Consider the following 26700-nt stretch of genomic DNA (forward strand, 5'->3'; position numbering starts at 1 on the left):
GCATTTGTTCTCACATGTGCAATGGTTAAAAAGTTCAGTTGCTAATTTACAAATAAAGAAATAGCACTTTGCAAATTATAATAGCAAACCAACACACCCAAAATCTGCAAAATACCTAATATATACTGCAACCAAACCTACATAGTATTATCAAAATCAAACTTTTGCACAAAATGGCACACACACTCTTAAGTCCCTGAGAAGTCGTAAATAATAAATAAAGAATATTCCTTAGGAAAACAATAGGGCCTTCACCCATTCATGGCTTGGGCCCTATTTAAGAAGATAAAAAACAGCCCCTAGAAAACACAATGATGACTAATATATTGTTTTTTATAAAGGTTTCAGATGTTCAGGAATACAAGTGGTGGGCCGATCCGTCAGAGAAGGTCCAGAGTAAAACAAATAACCAGGCCTAGACAATTAACTTTCAAAGTTTCTGTGCTAAAAAGTCCAACCATTACCCATTATAGATCACACAGAGGTGAGTTCACATATGTGAATACCTTTTTTATTATTATTAATTTCTTATCAATATTTTTATTTCATGCTTTTTGAAATGAAAGGTGATTTTTTTTTTTTATACTTCCAGATGCCACTCCACCCTGTCGTGTGGTTGTGCGCCGAGATGCAAATGAGGAAGAATTTAAACAGGCCCTGAGAGTTCAATTTCCTGATCTTACAGATGATTTTGAACTATATAAAGTTAATAGCCAAAGGCAGATCATCCCTTTGCAGTTAGAAAGTTTGAGTCCTAATCAGATTCATTCAACTAATGCATTGGGGAGATCTGCCCTTTATATTCGTCTGAAGGTGAGTAAAATATTCAGTACAATACTAAAAATATTCAAAGTATGGTTGTAGTTTCCCATAGGCCTTTGCTTGTTAAATCTGTATCATGAGATGAAACTTGTGTGACAAACACTTATAGGATAGTCAGCAAGTTTGGAATCTTCATTTAATCACAAAAATATACTAAAAATCCTTCACTTTTACTCTCTCCACTGTCAATGTATATGATTATGTCTGTATGATTTTTCCAGTAATTTCAATTTCCTTAAAAATTTCCTTGCCAGGTTGACCACACCACTGAAAGCTCCTCCACAGGTGGCAGCCACCAAGCCCACACCAAGTACACCCCAGCCATTATGATCTTCATGCTAGTTTCATGATTATAAGTGTTTTTAAATGCAAGATGCCATTTCAAGACATGTGTTTTATGTATTGCAGAAATTCTGAAGATGTATTTTATTTTCTAAATTGTTAAAATGTTGTGTAAAATATGCTAATTATAAATATATTTTTCAATTTTGTACCTATTTTGTAACAATTAGAGAGGACTTCTATATAGACTCATCAGGATCTGACATTGAAGAAGTAACCCTGGCTTCTCCGGTCAGGAGTAATAGTCCAATCGTATGTATATATATCCATCTATCCTTCAATCTAACACTCACACATATTCACACTTACACACCTGAAGTCAATTTAGTGACTGCAATAGGCTCTATGCACGATCGCTTCCGCGTTTTGTCTCACCCCGCCCAGTTACATCCGGTGCTGCGTCGGAAGCCTAAAGTTTTGCTGCTAGTACACTTTGCTATAGAACGTGCTATGCGGAAGTAAATACGCTGGTTGAGATTCAGCGTTCGTGCATAGAGCCTATTCTCCTAATCTGCATGTCTTTGGATGGTGGCTGCAGTGTGAGAGGGGGAATGGCCACTGCCAGCGGCTAGACTGGCAAAATCCAGTGTGTGCTTATTTTACCGATATATTTAACACTATATTTTGCATTTCTAATCCAAATAAACCTAGCAAGACCCCTGCCAAGTTTGAAATCCATCGGACTAACTGTTCGAGAAATATGTGGTTAACAGACATTCCTGTAATCTCTCTCTCTCTCTGTCTGTCTGTCTGTCTGTCTGTGTTTATCTGTATGTCTATCTGTTAAGCGTATATCTCTCGAACCATTAGTCCGATGGATAATTGTGTAATTGTAACAATGAGCACTCAAACACAATTACTAAAAACACACACAAAAACAGATTTTGCACAGGCATTTTGCACTAGTTTATTTATAGATGTATTATCAATTATTATTATTATTATTTATTTATTTTCAAGTGAAAATTTATTTTTATCCAATTTAATGTTGGTGAATTTTTATTTATTTGTATTTTCAGCTTGACAGAGAGCTACCAGCAATTTTACAGGAGCTTCGTGAGGACAACCTGGACTTCTATTCCCACATAACTGTTATAGCAAGACGCAAAAACATTTTAAAGAGTGCATGTGTGGACACCCTGTCAAGAGGGTACTTTGAGTGGCACAAAACTCCCAATATTGAGTTTGTGGGAGAAATGGCTGAGGACTATGGAGGTCCAAGGAGAGAATTTTTCAGGTACATTAGGTATTACACGTATATACAGTAATGTCTAAAGTGACCTTCAAAAGTTTGAAAATGTCTAGGTTTCAAAGTGTGTTTCTGGACAATATTAGAACAAGTCCTTACTTGTTCTTGCCGTAAATGTATTGAACAACATTAAATAGGCAGCAATAAATTAATATAAATTTATAATGACATAATAATGTCAGTATATGTGACAGTTAGGCACAGCATGCCCCTTTGGCAGCTGTGACGTTTGATTATTGGATTAAACTTGATTTGTAGTTCAATTTCTACATTTGTATCAGTTTGTGTGTTACCTGTGAAGACTCAAATTTCATCATTTACTGTTGTTTTTAGTATTATTATTACTTTTTATTAATATTCATAATTAGTAGTATTATGTATCTCTTTTATACTCTTTATATACATTCATAATTATTTGTACTCATTGTATTTTGTGAATATGTGGGAGAGACTTTGGGAGACTTTGGACTTGAGTGTGCTGCTGGACTGAAATGTATATGCAGTTTTTCATCAAGCATAGTATAAGGGAAATACATTCCAACGTTAATGGAAACCATATGTTCTTCTGCTGAATGTATGTGTTCCTATGGTGATGTAGTTTTTTCCTTGGTCAGGGATATAAAAACCAAGCCCTGTTTGTCCGAAAATCAGGAAGAGATGGAAATGTAGGAAAGATGACTGAGAAGCTGAATTAGACCTTCGCTTGGTCCATTGTCTCTTCCTCCTATGTTTTATAACCCAAATAAATAAGATATCTCTTGGCAAAATCACTGGTGTCTGTTTCCATGAAATTAAACAACAGGGGAAAGCAAGATTTTTAAATCAACAATTTGGCGTCACTCACAAACAGGATAGTATATCCAGGAATTTGTCTCAAGGTAAGACTTTTTCCTTTATATAAAAGTTCTAAGTCTGCCTGATGATTAGAGACAATGACTGTAACTGCTAAAAAGAACTGTGTTGTTTAAGGAGCCTGTGGTTTTGCCAAAGAATATAAAACATAGTATAATAAAAAAATAAAAATAATTCAATTTAATTTGGCTTATTTAAGTTCTCTGAAAAGTAAACCTCTAAAGTTATTTGATATGCTGGGATTGAGAAGGATCTTTTTTAGAAAAAAGACCATCTAGTCAAAAATTTGGGAGAATTAGCTGTAAGACGGTAAAACTATTATTTGCTGGTTGTCACTGATTGGTGGTTGGATAATATGGCGAGACTGTTTAAAACGATGGCAGAGTAATCTCTAAAATATATCCAACACACGGAAGATTCGTACTCGAGGCGAGGAGGTGAAACACAAGCAAAGCTCGATTGACATGAGTGGTTAAAGTGTGGCGAGTCTGTTTAAAACGATGGCAGGGAAAAACTCTAAAACATTAACACGCTGGAGTAATACGAGTTAAAATAGTTAGGATCGCGTGCATTCCAACTTTGACCGTAAAGCTGTTCAAATATTTGAGGATACTGATCAGAGTAAGCTTAAAGAAAGAAAAAAAAGGAAAAAGAAAACAAGAAATTAATCTGAGAGAAAATCCACAAATATTTAAAAAAATAATAAAAAAAATTGTTTTGAGTTAACTGGAACCTAAACAAAATACTGAAAAACATTGAAGTTAACTTTTCTATAAAATTTTCTTTTGTTCTGTAAAGGGAGAAAGAGTGAGGCAGCCCCTCCCTTCAGAATTTGCTCCATACCTTCATGCACACACATACTGTAGTTTGGAGAAGGGAGGGAGAGAGAGAGAGAAGAAGGGTAGCCTCTGACACACACACACACACATACATACATGCACATATGCATACACACATACATAGGCTTGCAGTTCTGAGCGCACACACATAATATACAGAGAGAGCGAGAGAGAAGCAGAGTACCATAGCCCCACCCTTAGAGAAACACACTCACAGACACACACATCCCTGCTGTTCTGAGCAGCACAAAGTAACTTTGCAAGATGGCAGAAAGTGACTGTAACAGCAGAACAATTTCGGCTTGGTACCTTGAAAGAAAGAACAAGAAACAAGCTAAGCTTTTGAAAAAAGGACTTGACATAAATGCAAATATGGATGCACAGTTACACTGGTTCGAGTCTCAAAAAGACAAGATAAAATCACAAGCATTTCCAATACTGGCAGCTCATTGGATTGTAAAGCAAGGTGGAATTTGTTGTGATATAAATGGCGGTCCAGTTCCACTTGCTGAAGCAATGAAGCCTCAAATTGAAGCATTTAATAAGTTGAACAAAATCATGTCTATTAAATGTTCAGATGGAGAAAATACAACCAATGATGATTCGTTTGATCCAGATTGGACAAATATAATAACTGAAGCGGAAAGAAAATATTCACAACTACCAGTGAAACCCGCAACCACAGTAACGCCTCCTCCTTCTAAACCAATCTATCCAGCTTTGCCTGAACAATATACAAGTTCATCTAAACCTGTGACACAGTCTCAACCTTCGAGATCAAATGGAGGTCCAGTTGACAAGATGTACATTGCATCTGCACAAGCAGCTCCAGTAATAACAAGATCTAAATCAGCCCAGCCAAACAGAGACATGTTGCGATGTACACCAGCTCGTAATTATGGATCTGACTGGGATGATGAGACAAGAGATGACGACATGATCACAGTTGACAAGATCGGTCCTGAATTTTCTTCACCTGTTATTAAAAGGGAAGACTTACAATCTGAAATGATGACAGAAGAGAGACCATTCACACCAGGAGAACGTCAAGCCATTCTCACAGCCTTGCCTCCTCTGAAGAGACAAGATCCAAACACGGAGTTTTGGCGAGAATTAGACTCTCTGGTTGAAGCACATCAAATGACATTAAAAGACATACACACCATTGTGAAAGCTAAAATCCTAAGAGACAGATGGGAACGCTTGCCAGCTTCGATAACCACAGCCCAATGGATAAATTTGTGGGTTGATGACCAGGGGCGACCCCTGGGTCTTTGGCAAGCATTAGATGTGTTTCGAAAAGAAATCCAAGAAATCTTGGGCAGTGGAAAAATTCCTTTCACATTAGTGACATTGATTAAGCAAAAGGATGATGAATCTCCAGATGAATATGCTCTGCGTAAGTGGAATGCTTACGAGAGATGGGCTCTCTGTGCTAAGAAACAACCTGACAGAGATGATGTACAGTTCACTGACACACTTGTGGATGGACTTAGTACAAAATACCAACAAGCCTTATCACTTGGAGTCAATCCAGGTGAGACATATGATCAGATTTTGCAATGGGCTGGGCGCTTAGAGATGGCTATGAGATCAAACAAGGAAGAAGGAAACAAGCCAAATCGAAGAGGAGTGGCAACAGCTCAATACAACATGGACACAAAGAAGAGGATGATTTTCTGCACCAACTGTGGAAAGCGTGGCCACTCAATAAAAGATTGTTGGGCTAAAGGAGGTGGAGCAGAAGGTCAAGGTCCATCATTTAAACAAGTCAGTGTGAAAAAAAATGATGAAACCTCTCAAGGGAAGATGTGGACTGAAGCGCAAGTCCGTCAGCTCATAGAGGGAATTATGCATCCGCAATAGGAATCAGCGGCCCCCTGTATTAGTAAGAAAAGAGACAATCGCCTTTTCGTCAATGCATTGATAGGGGGCCACCCATGTGACATTTTGGTTGACACAGGAGCAGCGATTTCGATAACAGATCTGAACCTACCTACAACAGATGAAACTATGGAAGTTGAAGGAGTTGGAGGAGGTATCACTAAATTTTGCAAAAGTATACAAGTTCCTTTGCAAATACATGAAGATGAAGTCTTATGGACATCTTTCTGGGTAGGGCCGAATTCACAAGGAAGCCTTATTGGCATGGACATTCTTCCACTGTTGAACATGATCATATTTACCGACAGTCGTCAAATCGCTACAACAGCTGGAATAATACCACACGAAGATCGCACATGTAATCTAACGTCTGTTGGTACAGCAAAACCAATTATCAGAGATTGGGGAAAAGATGGTGTGTGGGGACTTCTGTGCAGTTTATATCCAGATGTTTGGGCTAAACACAAATTGGATTGCGGTAAAGCCAACATTGACCCTGTTGTTATTGAGGGACCGATACATGCCCCTCATAAACAATACCCTATCCGACCTGAAGCAAGACAAGCTGTGGAAGAGATAGTGGCAGACTTGGAAGCTGAAGGACTCATCAGACAATCTTCATCAACCACTAATAGTCCTGTATGGCCTGTCAAGAAATCGGATAACTCATGGAGATTAACCATCGATTACACAAGACTTAACAGTGTAACACCAAAACCGCATCCTATTGTGGCCAATCCAGCCACCATTCTGAATGATATTCCAGGAAACGCAAGAATTTTCACAGTATTAGATGTACTGTCGGCTTTCTGGTCTATACCTATTGACGAAAGATCTCAAGAGAAATTGGCCTTCACAGTGGGGGCAAAACAGTTTGTCTGGAACAGACTCCCACAAGGACTTAATCTATCTCCTGTGGTATTCCATAGAACTTTGGATCAGTTCTTAACAGAGCGAAAAGCTGAAATTGAGAGTTCAGGGAGTGTTTGCATCCAATATGTTGATGACTTGTTGATTGCAAGCCCAGATGAAAACAGCCATATATTTGCTCTGAATGTTGTCCTACAAGCCCTTAGGAAAGGAGGATTCAAAGTCAACCCCGACAAAGCACAGTTGGCCAAAACCAAGGTTATCTACTTGGGCCAAGAAATATCTGTCGAGGGAAGGAGAATGACAACAGAGCGTGTAGAGGCATTACGGAAACTCCCAAAACCTCTAACAGTTACAGGAATACGGAAGGTGATGGGACTTTTCAACTACTGTCGCCAGTATATACCTGATTTTGCCAGCATCACTAGTCCTCTCATCGACTTGTACAAGGGAGGAAAGCCTGGAGTGGAGCAGATAACCTGGACACCAGAAGCTGAGGAAGCATTTATATCTATGAAAGAGAAACTGACATCAGCCCCAGCCTTGGGACTTCCCGATGGACGATTGCCATTCCATTTGTGGACCAGGGTGGGAAATGAGACCTACTCAGCAGTACTGTGTCAAAAACCAGGTGATCGATACAGACCAGTTGGATACTTTTCCACAAAGATTCCTGTCACAATGATTGGTCAACCACGATGTATACAAGCTCTCGATGGTGCCACATGGGCAGTGGATGCTGTGGAAAATTTGATAGGAGCACAAACTATCATACTTCACACTCCACACAGTATAGTGACGTTGTTGAACAACACAAACATCAAGACCATAACTGACGCAAGAAGAGCAAAATGGGAAGCAACTTTGTTGAACAAGGATTTGAGAGTGGAAATAATCAGAGACACTTCTCTTAACCCTGCAACAATGATGTTAGAACCACATGAGGGAACACCACATGAGTGTGAAAAACAAGTAGAAGAGGAAAGCCATGGTCCTGTTAATCCAATCCCTCTTGAAAATCCAGATAAGGAGTTATGGGTTGATGGATCCAGTTATTACGTTGATGGAAAACGACATACTGGATGGGCTGTAGTGGAAGCTGATGGAACTGTTGTGAAGAAAGGAGCTCTTCCTGGGCAATTTTCAGCACAAGTAGCTGAGCTCACGGCACTTACGGAAGCTTTTGAACTATCAGAAGGAGATCGAGTCAACATCTACACAGATAGTCGTTATGCTTTTGGCGTGGTCCATGACTATCTTGCTCTGTGGAAAAGACGTGGACTTATCACTAGTAGCGGGAGCGAAATACAACACGCTTCCATAATTCGTCGCTTGATTGCAGCATGTCACTTACCAAGAGAAGCAGCCGTGATCAAAGTAAAATCACATCAATCAGACAAGTCCAAAGAAAGTCAAGGAAACGCGGCAGCAGATGCAGCAGCTAGAGAAGCAGCTTTACTACCTCTTACTCCTGTTACCTGGTACAGGAAAACAGCAAAGATAATCCTGAGCATCATCTTCTGTCATATCAAACAGAGACAGATGAAGAGAAAGAACAATGGATAAAAGCAGGAGCGAAAGAGGATGATCAAGGCATCTGGAGAATTCCAACCGGACAAGTGGTGATGCCGATTGGAACAAGAAGAGAACTAATGCAGCTGTATCATGGAAAAGTGCATGCTGGAGCAAAAGCAATGAAAGCTCAAATCAGTGAGACGTGGTGGTGGCCACGAATGATGAGAGACATTGATGATTACTGTAGAAGATGCTTAATTTGCATGAAAGCAAATGTGGGAAAATCTGTAAAGGTGCGAATGTCACATGCACCCAGACCAACAGGTCCATGGACACACCTCCAAATCGATTTCACAGGACCTTTATCACCCAGTGGAGGGTACCAATACATTCTAGTAATCATGGACAGATTTACTAGGTGGGTGGAAGCATTCCCTACGAGAACTTGCACAGCTGAAGCGGCAGCACGAGTAATGGTGGAAGAAGTTTTTCCTCGCTGGGGTCTTCCATATGAAATTGATTCTGACAATGGAACTCACTTCACTGGAAAACTGATGAAGGAAGCAATGAAATTGATGGGGATCAAACAGAAGTTTCACATTCCGTACCATCCGGAAAGCTCAGGCATGGTAGAACGAATGAACAGATCGTTGAAAACCGCTCTTACCAAAGCCATTCTGCAAACTGGCCAAGGTTGGGCATAAGTTATTACCTGCTATTCTGTGGAACTTGAGAGCAACTCCAAACAGAGTAACAGGACTAACTCCTTTTGAACTGATGACTGGAAGAGCAATGGTCCTACCTCCTGATGCTCCGCCACCTGCGGGAACGGGAGGAGATTCTACTTTGTTCCAAGAGAAGTTACGACGCTATCTAACAATGCTGGACAAAGCTACCAAAGACAATAATAAGAAAGTGTGAGAAGCTCAACAGCAATGGGATGAAAAACATACCACTACTGATATTCCACACATTCCTGAGTTAGGCAGTTTTGTTATGGTCAAACGCATTGCTAGGAAAGGTTTAGAGCCTAGATGGGAGGGACCATATGAGATACTCTTAACAACCGATACAAGTGTTTGCCTTAAAGGGAAGGGTGTAGGAACAGATAGATGGTATCATTGGTCACAAGTTAAACCTTGCTTAGTGAATGAACAAAATGATAATGACGGCTTATGGCCTGATATTGAGCACTGTTCATCCATTAGCTTTAAAGATTGGGAATAAAGAAGTGATGTTTAATTATTTCTCTGCTTCCATTTCAGGGATCATTTCCATTGACATTGATTAGAGATGGTTGTAAGTTATTCTCAATAAGAGACATATTGATAAAACCAAGAATTGGAAATTCGGTGTGAAATAGGAGATTTTACACATTCTACACATTCTACACTACTTACAAAACACAACCTCACAAACAATGAACACCCGCTTACTGATTTTCTACCCCAAGGGATAGGATCCTTTAACATCAACGTTTATTTTAGTTTGTTGTTTTGGCCAGGAACTTGAGGAGTTAAGTAATTAACGAGTCAAGGCACTGGCGGAAGAATTATTAGTTTTTCTTTTCTTAGATGATTGGGGTTCATTTTTAAATGCTTACACATAGATGTTAAATTAACACATAGTACGGGGACATAACATGGTTGGGGTTCTTTGTTATTTTGTTCTTTGTTTTGTTTTGTTTTGTTTTTCTTCTTTTCTGTTTCTATTCTTCTGTCTTCTATTCTATTTCTTGGTCTGCTTTTCCTCCTCACTATCACTTCTATAGGGTCGCAACCTGGGGATGATGGTGGAACTGATGGCCGTAGTTCCAGTGGAGGGACTGAAGACTCAAATTTCATCATTTACTGTTGTTTTTAGTATTATTATTACTTTTTATTAATATTCATAATTAGTAGTGCTGCTGGACTGAAATGTATATGCAGTTTTTCATCAAGCATAGTATAAGGGGAATACATTCCAACGTTAATGGAAACCATATGTTCTTCTGCTGAATGTATGTGTTCCTATGGTGATGTAGTTTTTTCCTTGGTCAGGGATATAAAAACCAAGCCCTGTTTGTCCGAAAATCAGGAAGAGATGGAAATGTAGAGAAGATGACTGAGAAGCTGAATTAGACCTTCGCTTGGTCCATTGTCTCTTCCTCCTATGTTTTATAAAATAAATAAATAAGAGATCTCTTGGCAAAATCACTGGTGTCTGTTTCCATGAAATCAAACAACAGGGGAAAGCAAGATTTTTAAATCAACACCTGGGAATTTAACCCAATGGAACCGTTGTGCTGATAATGCAATGCAATACCAATTGAGCTACAGGAACACTTTCAGCTCAGATGCTTTAGAAATATCTAGTTTTTCCTATATCTTGAATACAGTGATATTAATTTAATAGGTACATGATTTAATAAAATGTTTTAATTTAATACAATCCTATTAGGGGTGTTAATGAAACCCTCATTTCATGATTCGATACATATCACGATACTGAACTCCCGATACAATATTATTGCGATTCTCCAAAGACATATGAAAAAAGGTAAACAAAAAATTTACTGTTGATTAAAATGATCATTTTGATATTACATTGTGGGTTTAAATGAATAGGCTTGGACTTGGTGCTTGTAACCCAAGGACAATGGTGACACCAGAATAATTTATAAAATATTCATGATTCTGAAGCTGAAAATACTGAATTATTTTAGACAAATATGCTTAACATTATCAGGACCCACAAATATTCCTCTATCACATTATTATACATTATAATCAACATTATATAGTAGTTTAATGTAGTACTGACACTAAAACTCTGAAAACATATATTGTGGCACGATATATTGTTACACCCCTAAATTCTATACATTTATTAGATAATTAATTAACATTTCTCCTAACAACGCAAACTTATCACGAAATGTTAAGGATTTATGATTGTTTCAAAATTTACAGACTTTTGTGACATTGTTTTTAGGCTACAGTATCTTATTTTTTATTAAATTTTTTATTAGACTCCTCATGATTGAGCTCCAAAGCAATCTTGGAATTTTTGAGGGCAAACCTGGACAGCTTCTATTCAGCTATGATCAAAAGGCTCTAGCTGAAAATAAATTCTATACAGCAGGAAGACTAATGGCCTGGTCCATTCTTCACAATGGACCAGGCATGAAGTCCAATAACAAGGAGCTTTTTATGATCATGTGTGGCCAGAAACCAGATCTCACCACATTTGATCTTAATAACTTTCTGGAAAATGACCTCGCAGAAAAGCTGGCAAAGGTAACTAAACTAATTTTACATCCTACATAATGTAGTTATGTGCTCATTTAAGGAGAACAATGTATTCAGTAACTAATATATTTCAAGTCCACATGTTTTTCTATGATTTTAGGTTGTTAGGTGCAGCACTCCAGAGGAGCTGACGGAGCTTAAAAACTCCCTGGGGGACTGGATTTGCGACTGTGGGGTACCCAATATTTTCACAGCCTCCATGAGTGATCTGCCCACAATTTATGGGCAGTTAGTGACCCACTTCATCTACCACAGGTAAATAAATATATAACATTTACTTTAACTTTCAGCTGTCTCAAAAATGTCTCCTAAAAATATCCTAATAAGGTGTACTATGTTGTGTCTCTGCCATTGTAAAGAAATGTCCATATTTAGAGTGGACATGTTGTTCCATACATACATATGTCAAGTCATTAAATCCATCCATCCAAGGGTGTAGTTTGTGGGGGGGTTGGGGGGGAGATAACCATCTGTAAAGGACAATACTGTTATTCATCAGCTAAGTTCCATTCATCTATCTTCACTGTGTTCAACTCACCATTTACATCTGCTGATTTCCATGCTTCTGTTGAAAATAAACTTCAGTATTATGTTACTCACCTGTCTGCTTCATCACTATCCGTGAGAAAAGTTGATTCGATTTCGGTTCATGACTAATGAATTTAGTTGTTCACCAGTCAATGTTTAACACACAAAATATATGGTTATCTCTGGTCTCCTATTAAGATCAGGGTCATCACATTTTTCAATATTTAAAGGTATCAGGTTTTTTACTGAGATGCTGCTTTGACTCTTTGTACTGTATAAATATTAGGTGCCTTGACAACAGTGATTTTTAAGTCTTATTATTACTTTTTTTTCTGTTCAGAGTGGCAAGTATTATCCAGCAGTTCACTTCTGGGCTGAACTCCTGTGGCCGGTTGTGGGAGGTAGTGCTTAATAATTGGAAAGCGTTCCTCCCCTTGTTTACCAACACAAGAGGTGCCCTAACAAGAAATGAAGTCAGAGACCTCTTCCACATTGTCTGGAGTTCACCAGGGAGCAACAGGCGAGACCTTGAGGAGGAGACTATCTTCCTGTGGGAATGCTGGCTAATAAGTAAATCACAAAACACTTGGTGTGGGAACTGGACAATTTTATTTCAGAAGACTTTAACATTGAGGCACATGACTATTAAAGTCATAGCCGCAAGCAGCAATTATTTGGGTCCATACAAATGTAAAACGGTGACCAAATTTCACACACACAAAAAAAAAGGTTGTGGATGTTTTGGACACAGTGTTTTTGGTGTCATTACATAAAATAGAAGATGAAAGCAATAATGTATAATGGACCATACTCTGATCAAACTTAAAAGGTTAGCTCTATGTTTTGTCCATTTAATGAAAGTCAACCATAACATGCAGTCATAATTTCTATATTGGGATGAACTCGTCCTTTTCTTACGATTGATTTAAAGATGTCAAAAAAGACAAAACATTGCGAATGATGTCTAATCCAAGTTCTGCTTGTGCCCCACCAAGTGGATTAAATTGTGCAGCAAGTTGCTCCAAGGTTGCGTTATTCACAGAGTAGTGATTCTGTGGTACTGCTACTCTGTCTGGCCAGTCAACATTTGGTGCCCCCCGCATTGATGTCGTTTCTTCTTGTTCAGATGGTCCTTGAACAACAATTTCATCTGCTGGCCCAGCTGTTCTGCCAAAGATTTCTTGCATCGCTGTGGTTCTTTGTCCTTTGTTGTCCCAGGCAGCCTCGGACAAAAATCTGTATTGGGGTCTGATGCCTTTCAGTTCTCAGCGCATGGTTGTTCCATTGTTGAATGAATGCAGTCAAGTCCCTGTTAATCCGTGGTAAGTAGAAATAGTGAAGAGCAGGGCCGTGCAGAGACCTCTGGAGGGGCAGGTGCTCAAAGTATAAAAGGGGGCACATGGAACAAGGCTTTAAATAGGGCTGTGCTCAAAATATCAATACAGCAATATATCAATATGGATGATTCTGTATCGATACGGAAGCAAATGCATTGATGCAGTTTTGAAAAAGAAACAGAACAGAAAAGACAAATTTTAAGTTGAAAAGTTAAAAAAAAAAATAATTATGTGTACATATTAATAACTCTGGGATTAGAAATTGAAGTATCTTAAGTTGCCCCAACCTGATGGCTTTTCCTTCTCTGTTATAGCCTACAGAATAATAAAGAACAGCTGTTATAGTAAACTGTGTAGGACAAAATCAACGTGGCCCACGTTTCGTACAGTACAGTACAGTATAGTTTTATTTAATGCCATGTCAGCATCTGTGGCTATTTTCATGGCATAAACTGATTTACAAAAATACAAGAGTTACATTTATACAATGAAAATAAAAACAAAGCAAACAGAAAAAAATACAGCAATTAATACTTTACAATATTTTTAACATTAATGTGATACCTGTTTCTGGTAAATTCTTACTAAAGTCCTTAAGTGAGTTTGCTGCCTTTGCTGTTGTTACTGCTGCTGCTGCTGATGATGATGATGATGATGATGATGATACTGCTGGAGTTGATCTGAGACTGTAGACATTAAAACAAACATATAGGAGATATATTAGCTGATTAAACCATTTTTATGTGACCATGACAAGATGTAAAGATAGCTGACAGTGTTTGGAACTGGCTCACTAGCTCACGGACCTGCTGTAAAGCTGCAGACTCTGCCCAGGCTGCTAGGGGAGATGTTCACAGAGGTTGCAGCGTGAGGAATCGTCCCGGTTGAGTTCGTCAGGTGAAAGGTCATCATGTGGGTCATTTTATTTACGGCTAAATTATTATTCATTAATTTTACTAATAGTTAGATTGGGTAGGCATCCACAAAAGGGCCTTTAATTACAAAAAAAGGAGAGGAAATTTTGCCTTGACAAAAGGGCACTTTGGGCACCAAGGGGCAAAAGGGCAGGTGCTCGAGCAATGTGTGGTTGCCATCAAGGTGCCAAAGGGAGTTTGGTCCAGCTACACTGTACAGTCGCCTCTGTGGTCTTTGTGACATTGCTCTTAGAGCTGCAGCACTGGGGTTGATTCACACTAAACTCCTTCTCACTCTGTCTCTTTGCACCCGTACTCCACCTGCTCTTAACTGTGCCCTGACAGCCTCAGACCCAAGCTGGTCATTCCCAGCCACAATATCTTTGATTATGTCATCGAGGGCATCATCCGTTACATCAGAATATGTCACAGACTGATTCAAATTGAACTTCCTGAAACAAACAATTCAAACATAACTATTGTTTATTATCAAGATAATGCTAAACATGTTCTTGTAGCTCAAATAGTAGAGCATGGCGCTATATAAATGCAAGTTTGATACCCAGGGAATGCATGAATTGAAAGGGAATGCACAAGTTAAATGCAAATGTAAATACAATGCTCATTTCATGCGCATCAAATAGTTTAAAATGAAATTTGCCTACATCTTGATGCAACTTACTTTATGCGTCGTTTGACTCTAGCCAAAGACACTTGCAGAATCTCAGCTATCGAACGAAGAGAAAAAACACAATATTAAGGGAATACAATGTTTTCCGTTAAATTTAAAATGTAATGTATTTAAAATGGTAAGAATGTCATTGTAAGCATGTCATCTGTGGTAAGAATATCATTGTCAGAACAGTTAATTTAATAACCATGTCCGTCCACTATGCAGACTAGTGATCTTTACTACAAGTTTTACTACAAAAATAAATAAATAAATAAATAACGAATGCTAGTTAACGTTAATACCCATAACTACTTAGCTTACATAAACAAATATTATATCAGTACATGTAGATTTGTAATAATTTATTGTAGGCTATATTCAAAGACATTCTGTTAAATAATAATGCAAAGATTTGTAATGTTGTACCTTGTTGTTCATGCTGCCTACATGCGTTTACTTCTGCAATATATTCCGCTATGTCACGGAGTAACCGATCCGCTGCCGGCACAATGATCAGCCTCCCTCTTGCCCATTCAAAACTTCTCTGCATTGTTTCCAGCCTGAAACCAATATTTAATATTTTAAAAATGTTCAGTTGTTTGTGGCCTAATGAATGGCACTATTTTATGTATTCACTTATTTTTCATTCTTGTTTTGCATATACCGGGCGGTAAATGTAAAAGGATTTGTTGAGAAAATAGCCTAAAATACATGTTGATAATGTATGTACGTTTTTACTGGTGGTATTTTACTAGTGGATAGGCCTGGTCCTACACAATAAAATAATTGTAATATCTTCATTACACCCAGCCAAAGTGTTATACATTTTGTTTTAGATGAAGACCTATGATGATGACCTGTACACCAATAAATCACAACAATCTCGTAGTATTGGGCAATGCATTGATAGAAGCAGCGTAAGATATTTTACGCTATATTTGCTTTATGTTTGAAAGCAATCCTTACCTCACTAAAGTTGACTGAAGCACATTGGGTCCAGCATCCTGTGTTAGCTGACGAGAGCAGTCATTTAATGTTCGCTTGCAGCGCAAAATGAAGCTTCTTCTGTCCATCTTTAGCGAACTGGATTCTTTTCCTTGTTTTAATGTCGATAATAACTCCTTAGGAGCATTGAATTACCACAAATGATCCATGCTGAATTGGTCTGGTCTGACTCAGTTCATCATTGATTGGGAGAGACCAGTTCAAACTTAGTGGCTGTGGAAATCAGTGGGCGTGGCTCATTATAATACAAGCAAAACGCCGTAAAATAACGCGCGCTCTGTGCAACCAAAACGGCGTTTTTTACGGCGTCATATGGCGAGATGAACGGCGTAAAAAGCGGCGCTTTCCATGTACACTAAAACGCCGTCAAATACGGCGTCATTGACGTATTTCGCGCGTTTTTTTACGGCGTTTGTAATTACAACGGCGTATTTTACGGCGTCCAATACGGTTTAAAACGCCGTATTTGACGGCGTTTGGCTATAAACGCGATTAATCTATGGCGTATTTCTGAGCCTCTTGGCTTGCCATATAATGTAGAGAATAATGAAAAGAAATAAGAATAATTAAAACAGTTTAGAAAAATAAAATAAAATACAGTACTTTTAAAAAATAAAAAAAGAATATTATTATAGATCTTTCCTTCAAAGGATTCCCTTAAGACTTAAATCTTTCAACCTTCTTTTAACCTTCAATCTTCTTACGACTTCCATCTATCAACTTTCCTTTAACTTTCTTTTCTCCCTCATTTACTCACACGTTCTTTTCACTTTCTTTAGCACTGCGTTCACATTCTTTCTCAGACGAAAACTTTAATATCGTCATTTAAATACTGTTCTACTTTCAAACCCACATTAATACACGTCACTTTCACATTATCACCTTCTGAGTGGGCATTTACAGTTACGGGCTAAATGCCCTGCTCACATAGGAGAAATAAAAATAATTAAAAGAAATAAGAATAATTAAAACAGTTTAGAAAAATTTAATAAAATACAGTACAGTACAAACAGTCGGACGAACAGCGGCACAGTGCTCATTCAGTAAATGCATAGCTAAACAGAAGTGTTTTGAGTCTGGATTTGAATGTGACTACTGTAGGAGCACATCTGATCTCTTCTGGAAGCTGGTTCCAGCTGTGGCTTGTGTCACCGCCCCGGGGCGCCGGAATGGACCGGCCCACACCCCAGACGGACCTGCACCCCACCACGAGGAGCCGACACCACAGGCACACCAATGAACGGACAAAGAGACCAGAGAATAAATTTAAAAAGGGATATTTTTATTAAGTTCAAAAGTTCAAAGGTATGCTGAGCAGGTGGTTTCGTTGTGCAGGCCTGGACGGATTCGGAGGCCGCTGGACTCCGTACCACTCAATTGGTCACACAAGGGGGCCGCTCTTCAGTGCGACTGCTTCTCGGTGGAATTCAGACAGAGAGAATGGGACTCGGTCGCTCACCAGCGTGCTTGCAGCAGAACTGTTTCTTTGTGGGGCTCAGGCAGAGGGAATTAAAGGTAAGGTTGCTCACCAACGTAACTGCAGCGTAACTGCTTCTCTGTGGGACTCAGACAGAGAGAATGGAACCCGGTCGCTCATCAGCGTGCTTACAGCAGAACTGCTTCTCTGTGGGACTCAGGCAGAGAGAATGGAACTCGGTCGCTCATCAGCGTGCTTGCAGCAGAACTGCTTCTCTGTGGGGCTCAGGCAGAGAGAATTAAAGGTAAAGTATAATGTTCATTAAGCTCCAAAAGGCGGTAATACTTTCTTGCAGTGACAGTATACCAATGGTAAGTATGATAATGATGGAATTCAATCAACCTGTGGTACGTCTCTACCCAAGCGTTCCTTCAATAGTGCATTACAATAGTAAGCAGATTTAAATAGAGCTGCATCTCTTCTTTATCAAGACGATGTTCACTAATGGATCATAGCAATAAACAGGTTTGATAGCACTGTGATACTTCTCTTTTCAGACGTTGTTAGAGGATGAATTAGGCCAGACCACCGCAACCTAGGCATTACACTCCCACTCTCGTGTACACTGCAATCCACACAGGCAACCACACGTGAATGCACACTTTAAGAGATCATGAATCACTTCACTCACAAATCGGGCTTCAGCGCGGCGTCCCATCCATCTTCATCTTAGCATCTCGTCATAAAACCAATCCTAGAACGCTTCCTCTGCAGCAATACTTCAGATAATCACTAGTTCCACAATACAACAACTCTCATGATCATACGCATTCTTCATATACTTCGCTTCAACCCAAATTGTCACTTAACTCTCCATTTGCTCAACAGGTCTCTCTCTCTTCTTCCATTCACCTCGCGCTGCTGCCGACCCAAGTTTACTGTGCCCCGCTGTACTCCCCTTGTCCGCCGATGACTCCAACCAGCACGAGCGCACCGTCTAATTCCCCCAAACTCACACAAACAATGACCATTTAACTGTGTTGGCGTGGCGCGCGCCCCAATCAGCGATCCACGCACTTACACTGCGCACCTGATACGCATTTACCAGGAACCGGAGTGATGTTGCCGGAACCGGAGAGGTCTTGGGTCCCACCCCGGAAGTGTTCCCCGGGAGACTAAGGCCCAAAATAATAGTTCCGCCACCTCATATTGTCACCCGTGACACTCCCCCCCACCAATCGGTTCTAGTCCCTAGGACCGGGAATCTTCGGCCCAGGCACCATACCGTTCTGGGGGTCGCCCCCGGGTATCTCGCTGGGAGCGGCGAACTGAAGACGGGGGGCTCACTCTTCCAGTTCCCACCTCGGGACCTCGAGGGACCACAGCCCATCCAACCGGTGGTGCTTCAGTAACCAGAGGGGCGACGGCCGCTTCTTCCCTCCACTCGGGAAAATTAGGGCACGGCCAAGTAGGTTTCGGTGGAGCACCCGCTCTGGGCCAAGCCTCCCCTCCGGCCGCACAGTGTACACAGGCATATCTGGTCCTTGTTGGCGTTCCACCACATAAGGCGTACTCTCCCACCGATCGCTTAGCTTCCCTTTTCCCTGACGTCGGTTGTCTCTTACCAACACCCGTTCTCCAGGTAAAAAGGGAGCGTCTCGAGCCGTCCGATCATACAACCGCATATTCTTAGAGGCTACTGCATTCAGGTGATCAGTTACTCGGCGGTAGGCGTAGTGGAGCTGTTGGTGATGTCGGCCCACCCACTCGGTGGTACTCCGAGCTCCCTCAGCAGGTTCCGTTCCCAGGAGTAAGTCTACAGGTAAGCGCATATGTCGGCCAAACATCAAGAAAGCTGGGACGTACCCGGTAGTGCTGTGCACACTATTGTTATAGGCTTGCACTAAAGCAGGGAGACATTCTGTCCACTGAGCCTGTTGGTCCGTTTCCAAAGTCCCCAGCAAGCTCAATAAGGTCTGATTGAACCTCTCACATCCGCCGTTACCTTGTGGATGATACGAGGTGGTACGAGTTTTCCGACATTCGTACAGCTGACTCAGTTCTTGGATAACTCTCGACTCAAAGTTCGGGCCTTGGTCGGAATGAAAGGTCTCCGGACACCCGAACGGCTGGATTACCACCCTCCAAAGCGCGCCAGCAGTGGTAGTAGCGGTCTGGTCTAAAGTTGGGATGGCCCAAGCATATTTGGTGAACAGATCGGTCACCACCAGAATATTCTGGAACCGGTCTGTCGGACGGCCCAACGTCAGGAAGTCCATGCCCACAATATGTAAAGGCGCTCTAGGGCGCATGGGGACCAACAGGGCCCTCTTCTCTTTCCGAGACTTAAACAACACACACCGGGAGCAACTTTGAATGAACGTCCCGACCGTCACCTCCATCCCGCCCCAGTAGAAGTACCTCCGGAGTAATGACAACGTCCTCTCCCGGCCCTGATGTCCCGTATAAGTATGATACGCTGTCAACAAGGGCAAGATCTGTTCTTCTGGCACTACCACCTGTTGTATTATCTCTCGGGTCACAGGGTCCTGAATCAAACGGCAGAGCACCCCCTCTCGCAGCCTGAGTCTTTTCCACTGCCCCAAAAGTCGCTTTACAACCAAGGTCTGTACTTGTCTCTCCCTTGCGCCTGGCACAAATCCACTTTTCAAATAGGAACTTATCTTCCCCAGGCTTTCATCCTCCTCTTGCAGTGTCTTCCACCGATTAGGGTCCCATCCCCAGCTCGGGGGTACTCCTTCCAGGCGGGATCCAGGGGCTTCCACCACTCCCACCAACAGACCTTCCTCTGCTTCGGATGATACCGGCGGCATTAGGCAGCTCTCTTCGCTTGCTGGTAGTCTGGACAACACATCTGCGTTAGTATGTTCTCTGCCAGGTCGATATTGGAGGTGGTACTCGTAGTTAGCCATCGCCACTACCCAACGCTGCTCCACTGCTCCTAATTTGGCCGTTTGTAGATGAACTAAGGGATTATTGTCCGTTATTACTGTCACTTTAGCCCCCCACAAATAATCCTTGAATTTTTCTGCCATGGCCCATTTCATAGCCAGGAGTTCGATCTTAAAGGAACTGTAATTCGACACATTCCGCTCAGCAGGATGAAGGCTCCGACTTGCATAGGCGATCACTCTCTCAACCCCCTGTTGCCGCTGGGCCAACACCGCTCCTAGGCCCGCGTTACTCGCATCAGTATATAACATAAAGGGTTGAGTAAAGTCGGCATACGCCAAGATTGGAGCTTGCAACAACTCTTGCTTGAGAGTTTGGAAAGCTTCTTCACATGCCGGCTGCCAGTCAACAGAAGGGGAGCCTCGACCCCGGAAGCGTCCAGTGCCCGAAAGGAGCTGGTTTAAAGGCTTGGCGATTGCAGAGAATCCTTTAATGAACCGCCTGTAGTATCCCACAAAGCCCAGAAAGGATCTCACTTGACGAACGGTCCGGGGTGTCTCCCAATTCCGGATGGCCGAAACTTTCTCTGGATCTGGAGCGACTCCAGCTGCGCTGACACAATGCCCCAAAAACTTCACCTCCTTCCGAAACAACTGGCATTTATCGGGGCGGAGCTTCAGCCCATAGTTCTCCATGGCTTGGAAGACCTGTTCTAGATGGAGTAGGTGAGAAGCAAAATCCGGTGAGAACACAATTACGTCGTCGAGGTAGACCAGGGTGGTATCAACTAATTGCCCCCCTAGGCAACGCTGCATTAGCCGCTGGAAGGTCGCGGGGGCGTTGCACAGACCGAAGGGCATACGGTCCCATTCGAAGAGCCCAAACGGGGTCGTGAAGGCAGTCTTCTCCTGGTCCCGTCCCTCGACCTGTACCTGCCAGTACCCACTCGCCAAATCCAGCGTAGAGTACCATGCCGCCTGAGTGAGACTGGTGAGAGAGTCTTCAATCCGTGGTAGTGGGAATGCATCCTTCTTCGTCACGCTGTTCAGTCTCCTATAGTCAACACAAAACCTCCAGGCTCCCGTCTTCTTCTGCACTAACACGACTGGGGCTGCCCAGGGGCTGCTGCTCTCTCGAATGATCCCTCCATCTAGCATCCCTTTTAACAGGGTCCGGATCTCTGAGTAGAGGGTCGGGGGTACTGGCCGATACCGTTCCCGGCTTGGTGCCGCGTCGCCGGTGGGAATCTGGTGTTTCACCACCCCTGTGCAGCCATAATCTTCGTCGTGAGTGGAGAACACATGTTGCCATTTGCACAAGAAGTCTCGTAGCTGATGTCGTTGCTCTTCCTCTAGCCCCTCTCCTCTCAGAGAATCTCCCACCAAGTGCTCCGGAACTCCATCCCCCATGGGGTCAGTTTTTACTTCGACTGGTCGGACAGCCACCTCTACCACCGCAGAACTCACTTGAACAAAGCAGACATCATTTCTCTCTCTCACTTGCTGAGGGCTCACCGAGATGACTCGGGCCAAACGTTGATGGCGCCGGAGCGTAATCGGGTAGGGATTTGTGTTGCGCACCCTTACGGACACCCGACCCCGATGAACCACGGCCAGTCCTCTGGCTACTTCGATGGTCTGGCAATCCCAATGGGGCTCAACGAGGACCCAATCTTCCGGTCCGTAAGACCCAGCGGGCAACCTAGCCCACACAACAGCCTCACTTCCAGCTGGTACCGACAAGGCATACCGGCAAGCCACCCGGCCCACACTCTCCCGATCTTCCCTGCTGCCAGCAGCATAAATTCTATGACAGTCCATCAGAATGTGCTCCCACTGGGGATTATCCTCCCTCGGCGGCCTCCGAACCGGGCCGTTCCTAAACAACTCCTCCCAGCAGTCTGCAATAACATTCATGCCCAGTAGAGCCTGATGAGTGCCTAAGCAATGATCCTTGACAATGACTACCCCTTTCTGCTGCACAGGGATGCCTCAAATGTGAAAGTCGACGACCACATAGCCAGTATAGGGGATGTCCAGTCCATTTGCCCCTCGTAACGTAAGCCGTGAAGCCTTGGCTCCTTGAAGTCGGTGATCTTTAAAAAGTTCCCTAGATAGACTCTCCGTGAATAAAGTGACTTGGGAGCCAGTGTCGACCAAACAGTTAATCTTCACCCCGCTGACCTGGATTTCAACTACGGGACAATGCCCAACCCACTCGTCCCCTGGGGTAGGCATAGGAGGGGGGTCTCTAAAAAGGGTCCCGGCCACTTGACCCACAGTGGCCGGCGGACCTAAAAACCCCCTTGCGAGCCACGACGGGGGCCACACTGACGACTAATGTGCCCCGGCTCCCCGCAACTATTGCAGATAGGTCTGCCCTGGTCGTCCCACTGGAACCTGAGACCAACGGAGCGGGCAGGACGGCGTCCCAGCTCGCTGTTTCCGTCAGAATAAGATCGGTCCCGGGCCATGGGCATGTTACTTAGCCGACCCCGACGCAGTTCTTCTACAAGACTTCTAGATAACTCCACCATCTGGCCCTTAACATCCGCCAAAAGTTCCTCACGCAACTTCTGCTTCCAGTCAATCGTTTCAGAAGGAATGGGGGCACAAGCGCTGCTGGCTGCCATACAGACCGGTGGTTCGATGGTTTCACCTTGGTCTACCTCTAGAGCTAATGCTTCTTGTCGGAGGGCCTCAAAGGTCAATGCGGAGTCTCGGCGGAGCTGAAGCCGGATACTCTGTCGAACCGGCCCGTCGCGGAGCCCCAGGACAAACTGGTCTCGCAGCAAGGTATCCCCTTCCCCCAATCCATGGTCTGATCGTCCCTTCAGCCGGGAGAACTGTTCTCTCAATTTCAACGAGTAAGCCCGCAGAGTTTGCCTGGGTCCTTGACGATAATTAAAGAACTGGGCCCTGAGGGCAGCCACAGGAGTAGCGTCTCCGTAGAGCTCAGACAGGAAGTCAAAGATGGCCTTGACAGTAGCTCGCGCAGCTCCGGGTGCTGCTAAAACTTCTCGCTTCGCCTCCCCTTCTAAGGACCCCAGGGCAAACTGAATTTTCTGCGGGTCGCTCAGCCCTTGCAAACCTGCCAGGTATGTGATCTGTGTCTTCCATTCTTGGAGACCCAGCTCTGATCCCGGTCCTCCATATCGCTGAGCCCAGGGAGCTCCCATGAATACAGGCATGACCTGTGTCCGTCCCGCGGGTACTTCTTCGTCCATCATCGTGAACCTGCGGTCGCTGCAACTCGCGGTGGGTACACCCTGCTGACTACGCCACTTTTATGTCACCGCCCCGGGGCGCCGGAATGGACCGGCCCACACCCCAGACGGACCTGCACCCCACCACGAGGAGCCGACACCACAGGCACACCAATGAACGGACAAAGAGACCAGAGAATAAATTTAAAAAGGGATATTTTTATTAAGTTAAAAAGTTCAAAGGTATGCTGAGCAGGTGGTTTCGTTGTGCAGGCCTGGACGGATTCGGAGGCCGCTGGACTCCGTACCACTCAATTGGTCACACAAGGGGGCCGCTCTTCAGTGCGACTGCTTCTCGGTGGAATTCAGACAGAGAGAATGGGACTCGGTCGCTCACCAGCGTGCTTGCAGCAGAACTGTTTCTTTGTGGGGCTCAGGCAGAGGGAATTAAAGGTAAGGTTGCTCACCAACGTAACTGCAGCGTAACTGCTTCTCTGTGGGACTCAGACAGAGAGAATGGAACCCGGTCGCTCATCAGCGTGCTTACAGCAGAACTGCTTCTCTGTGGGACTCAGGCAGAGAGAATGGAACTCGGTCGCTCATCAGCGTGTTTGCAGCGTAACTGCTTCTCTGTGGGGCTCAGGCAGAGAGAATGGAACTCGGTCGCTCATCAGTGTGCTTACAGCAGAACTGCTTCTCTGTGGGACTCAGGCAGAGAGAATTAAAGGTAAAGTTGCTCACCAACGTAACTGCAGCGTAACTGCTTCTCTGTGGGGCTCAAGCAGAGAGAATGGAACTCGGTCGCTCATCAACGTATTTGCAGCGGAACTGCTTCTCTGTGGGGCTCAGGCAGAGAGAATGGAACTCGGTCGCTCATCAGCGTGCTTGCAGCGGAACTGCTTCTCAACGTAACTGCAGCGTAACTGCTTCTCTGTGGGGCTCAAACAGAGAGAATGGAACTCGGTCGCTCATCAGCGTGTTTGCAGCGGAACTGCTTCTCTATGGGGCTCAGGCAGAGAGAATTAAAGGTAAGGTTGCTCACCAACGTAACTGCAGCGTAACTGCTTCTCTGTGGGGCTCCGGCAGAGAGAATGGAACGCGGTCGCTCATCAGCGTGCTTGCAGCAGAACTGCTTCTCTGTGGGGCTCAGGCAGAGAGAATTAAAGGTAAGGTTGCTCACCAACGTAACTGCAGCGTAACTGCTTCTCTGTGGGGCTCAGGCAGAGAGAATGGAACTCGGTCGCTCATCAGCATGCCTGCAGCGGAACTGCTTTTCTGTGGGGCTCAGGCAGAGAGAATTAAAGGTAAGGTTGCTCACCAACGTAACTGCTTCTCTGTGGGAGTCAAGCAGAGAGAATGGAACTCGGTCGCTCATCAGCGTGTTTGCAGCGTAACTGCTTCTCTGTGGGGCTCAGGCAGAGAGAATGGAACGCGGTCGCTCATCAGTGTGCTTGCAGCAGAACTGATTCTCTGTGGGGCTCAGGCAGAGAGAATTAAAGGTAAAGTATAATGTTCATTAAGCTCCAAAAGGCGGTAATACTTTCTTGCAGTGACAGTATACCAATGGTAAGTATGATAATGATGGAATTCAATCAACCTGTGGTACGTCTCTACCCAAGCGTTCCTTCAATAGTGCATTACAATAGTAAGCAGATTTAAATAGAGCTGCATCTCTTCTTTATCAAGACGATGTTCACTAATGGATCATAGCAATAAACAGGTTTGATAGCACTGTGATACTTCTCTTTTCAGACGTTGTTAGAGGATGAATTAGGCCAGACCACCGCAACCTAGGCATTACACTCCCACTCTCGTGTACACTGCAATCCACACAGGCAACCACACGTGAATGCACACTTTAAGAGATCATGAATCACTTCACTCACAAATCGGGCTTCAGCGCGGCGTCCCATCCATCTTCATCTTAGCATCTCGTCATAAAACCAATCCTAGAACGCTTCCTCTGCAGCAATACTTCAGATAATCACTAGTTCCACAATACAACAACTCTCATGATCATACGCATTCTTCATATACTTCGCTTCAACCCAAATTGTCACTTAACTCTCCATTTGCTCAACAGGTCTCTCTCTCTTCTTCCATTCACCTCGCGCTGCTGCCGACCCAAGTTTACTGTGCCCCGCTGTACTCCCTTTGTCCGCCGATGACTCCAACCAGCACGAGCGCACCGTCTAATTCCCCCAAACTCACACAAACAATGACCATTTAACTGTGTTGGCGTGGCGCGCGCCCCAATCAGCGATCCACGCACTTACACTGCGCACCTGATACGCATTTACCAGGAACCGGAGTGATGTTGCCGGAACCGGAGAGGTCTTGGGTCCCACCCCGGAAGTGTTCCCCGGGAGACTAAGGCCCAAAATAATAGTTCCGCCACCTCATATTGTCACCCGTGACACTTGCATAATAGCTAAAAGCAGACTCACCATGTTTAGAGTGAACCCTTGGTATTTCTAGCTGATTTGATCCTAATGATCTGAGTGATCTGTTGGGTTTATATTCAGTGAGCATATCTGCAATGTATTGAGGTCCTAGGCCATTGAATGATTTATATACCAGTAATAATACTTTAAAATCAATCCTAAATCTAACTGGGAGCCAGTGTAAAGACCTGAGGACTGGTGTGATATGTTCATATTTTCTGGTTCTGCTCAGAATCCTGGCGGCAGCGTTCTGTATGAGCTGCAACTGTCTTATGGTCTTTTTGGGAAGGCCAGTGAGGAGTCCATTACAATAATCCACCCTGCTGGTGATGAAAGCATGCACAAGTTTCTCTAAGTCTTGTCTGGAAACAAAGCATCTAATTCTTGCAAATTTTTTTTAGATGATAGTATGCTGATTTAGTTATTGCTTTGACATGACTACTGAAACTAAGGTCTGACTCTAGTGTCACACCAAGATTCCTGACTTGATGTTTAGTTGTTTGACCCCTAGAGTGAAGGTATGCGTTCACTTTGAGAACTTCATCTTTGTTTCCAAACGCAATAACTTCAGTTTTGTCTTTGTTTAATTGAAGAAAGTTTT

At 43.2% G+C, this 26700-nt stretch overlaps 1 protein-coding gene across 2 annotated transcripts; it reads left to right on the forward strand.

Annotated features, from left to right (window-relative positions):
- Positions 1-1138: 1138 nt before the first annotated feature.
- Positions 1139-13414, forward strand: LOC309495699 (G2/M phase-specific E3 ubiquitin-protein ligase-like). 2 transcript variants are annotated; one of them, XM_082165507.1, is made up of 5 exons: positions 1139-1416; positions 2184-2401; positions 11384-11651; positions 11764-11918; positions 12532-13414. In XM_082165507.1, exons 2-5 carry the CDS (start codon positions 2361-2363, stop codon positions 12962-12964), a joined length of 897 nt encoding a protein of 298 aa, XP_082021633.1. In that variant the 5' UTR covers positions 1139-1416; positions 2184-2360; the 3' UTR covers positions 12965-13414. The 2 variants fall into 2 exon arrangements, with proteins under 2 accessions (XP_082021633.1, XP_082021634.1); XM_082165508.1 differs by lacking the exon at positions 12532-13414 and adding an exon at positions 12039-12173.
- The last annotated feature ends 13286 nt before the right edge of the window (positions 13415-26700 follow it).

The sequence above is a fragment of the Leuciscus leuciscus genome (genome assembly GCF_965113295.1).
Source record: "Leuciscus leuciscus genome assembly, chromosome: 3".
NCBI classification, from domain to species: Eukaryota; Metazoa; Chordata; class Actinopteri; order Cypriniformes; family Leuciscidae; genus Leuciscus; species Leuciscus leuciscus.

Bases quoted from the DNA above. Each gene is read 5' to 3' on its own strand.
- LOC309495699 (XM_082165507.1), top strand. From the start codon at position 2,361: ATGGCTGAGGACTATGGAGGTCCAAGGAGAGAATTTTTCAG. The intron at 2,402-11,383 runs GTACATTAGGTA...ATTTTTTATTAG, and splicing joins CCAAGGAGAGAATTTTTCAG to ACTCCTCATGATTGAGCTCC. The intron at 11,652-11,763 runs GTAACTAAACTA...CTATGATTTTAG, and splicing joins TCGCAGAAAAGCTGGCAAAG to GTTGTTAGGTGCAGCACTCC.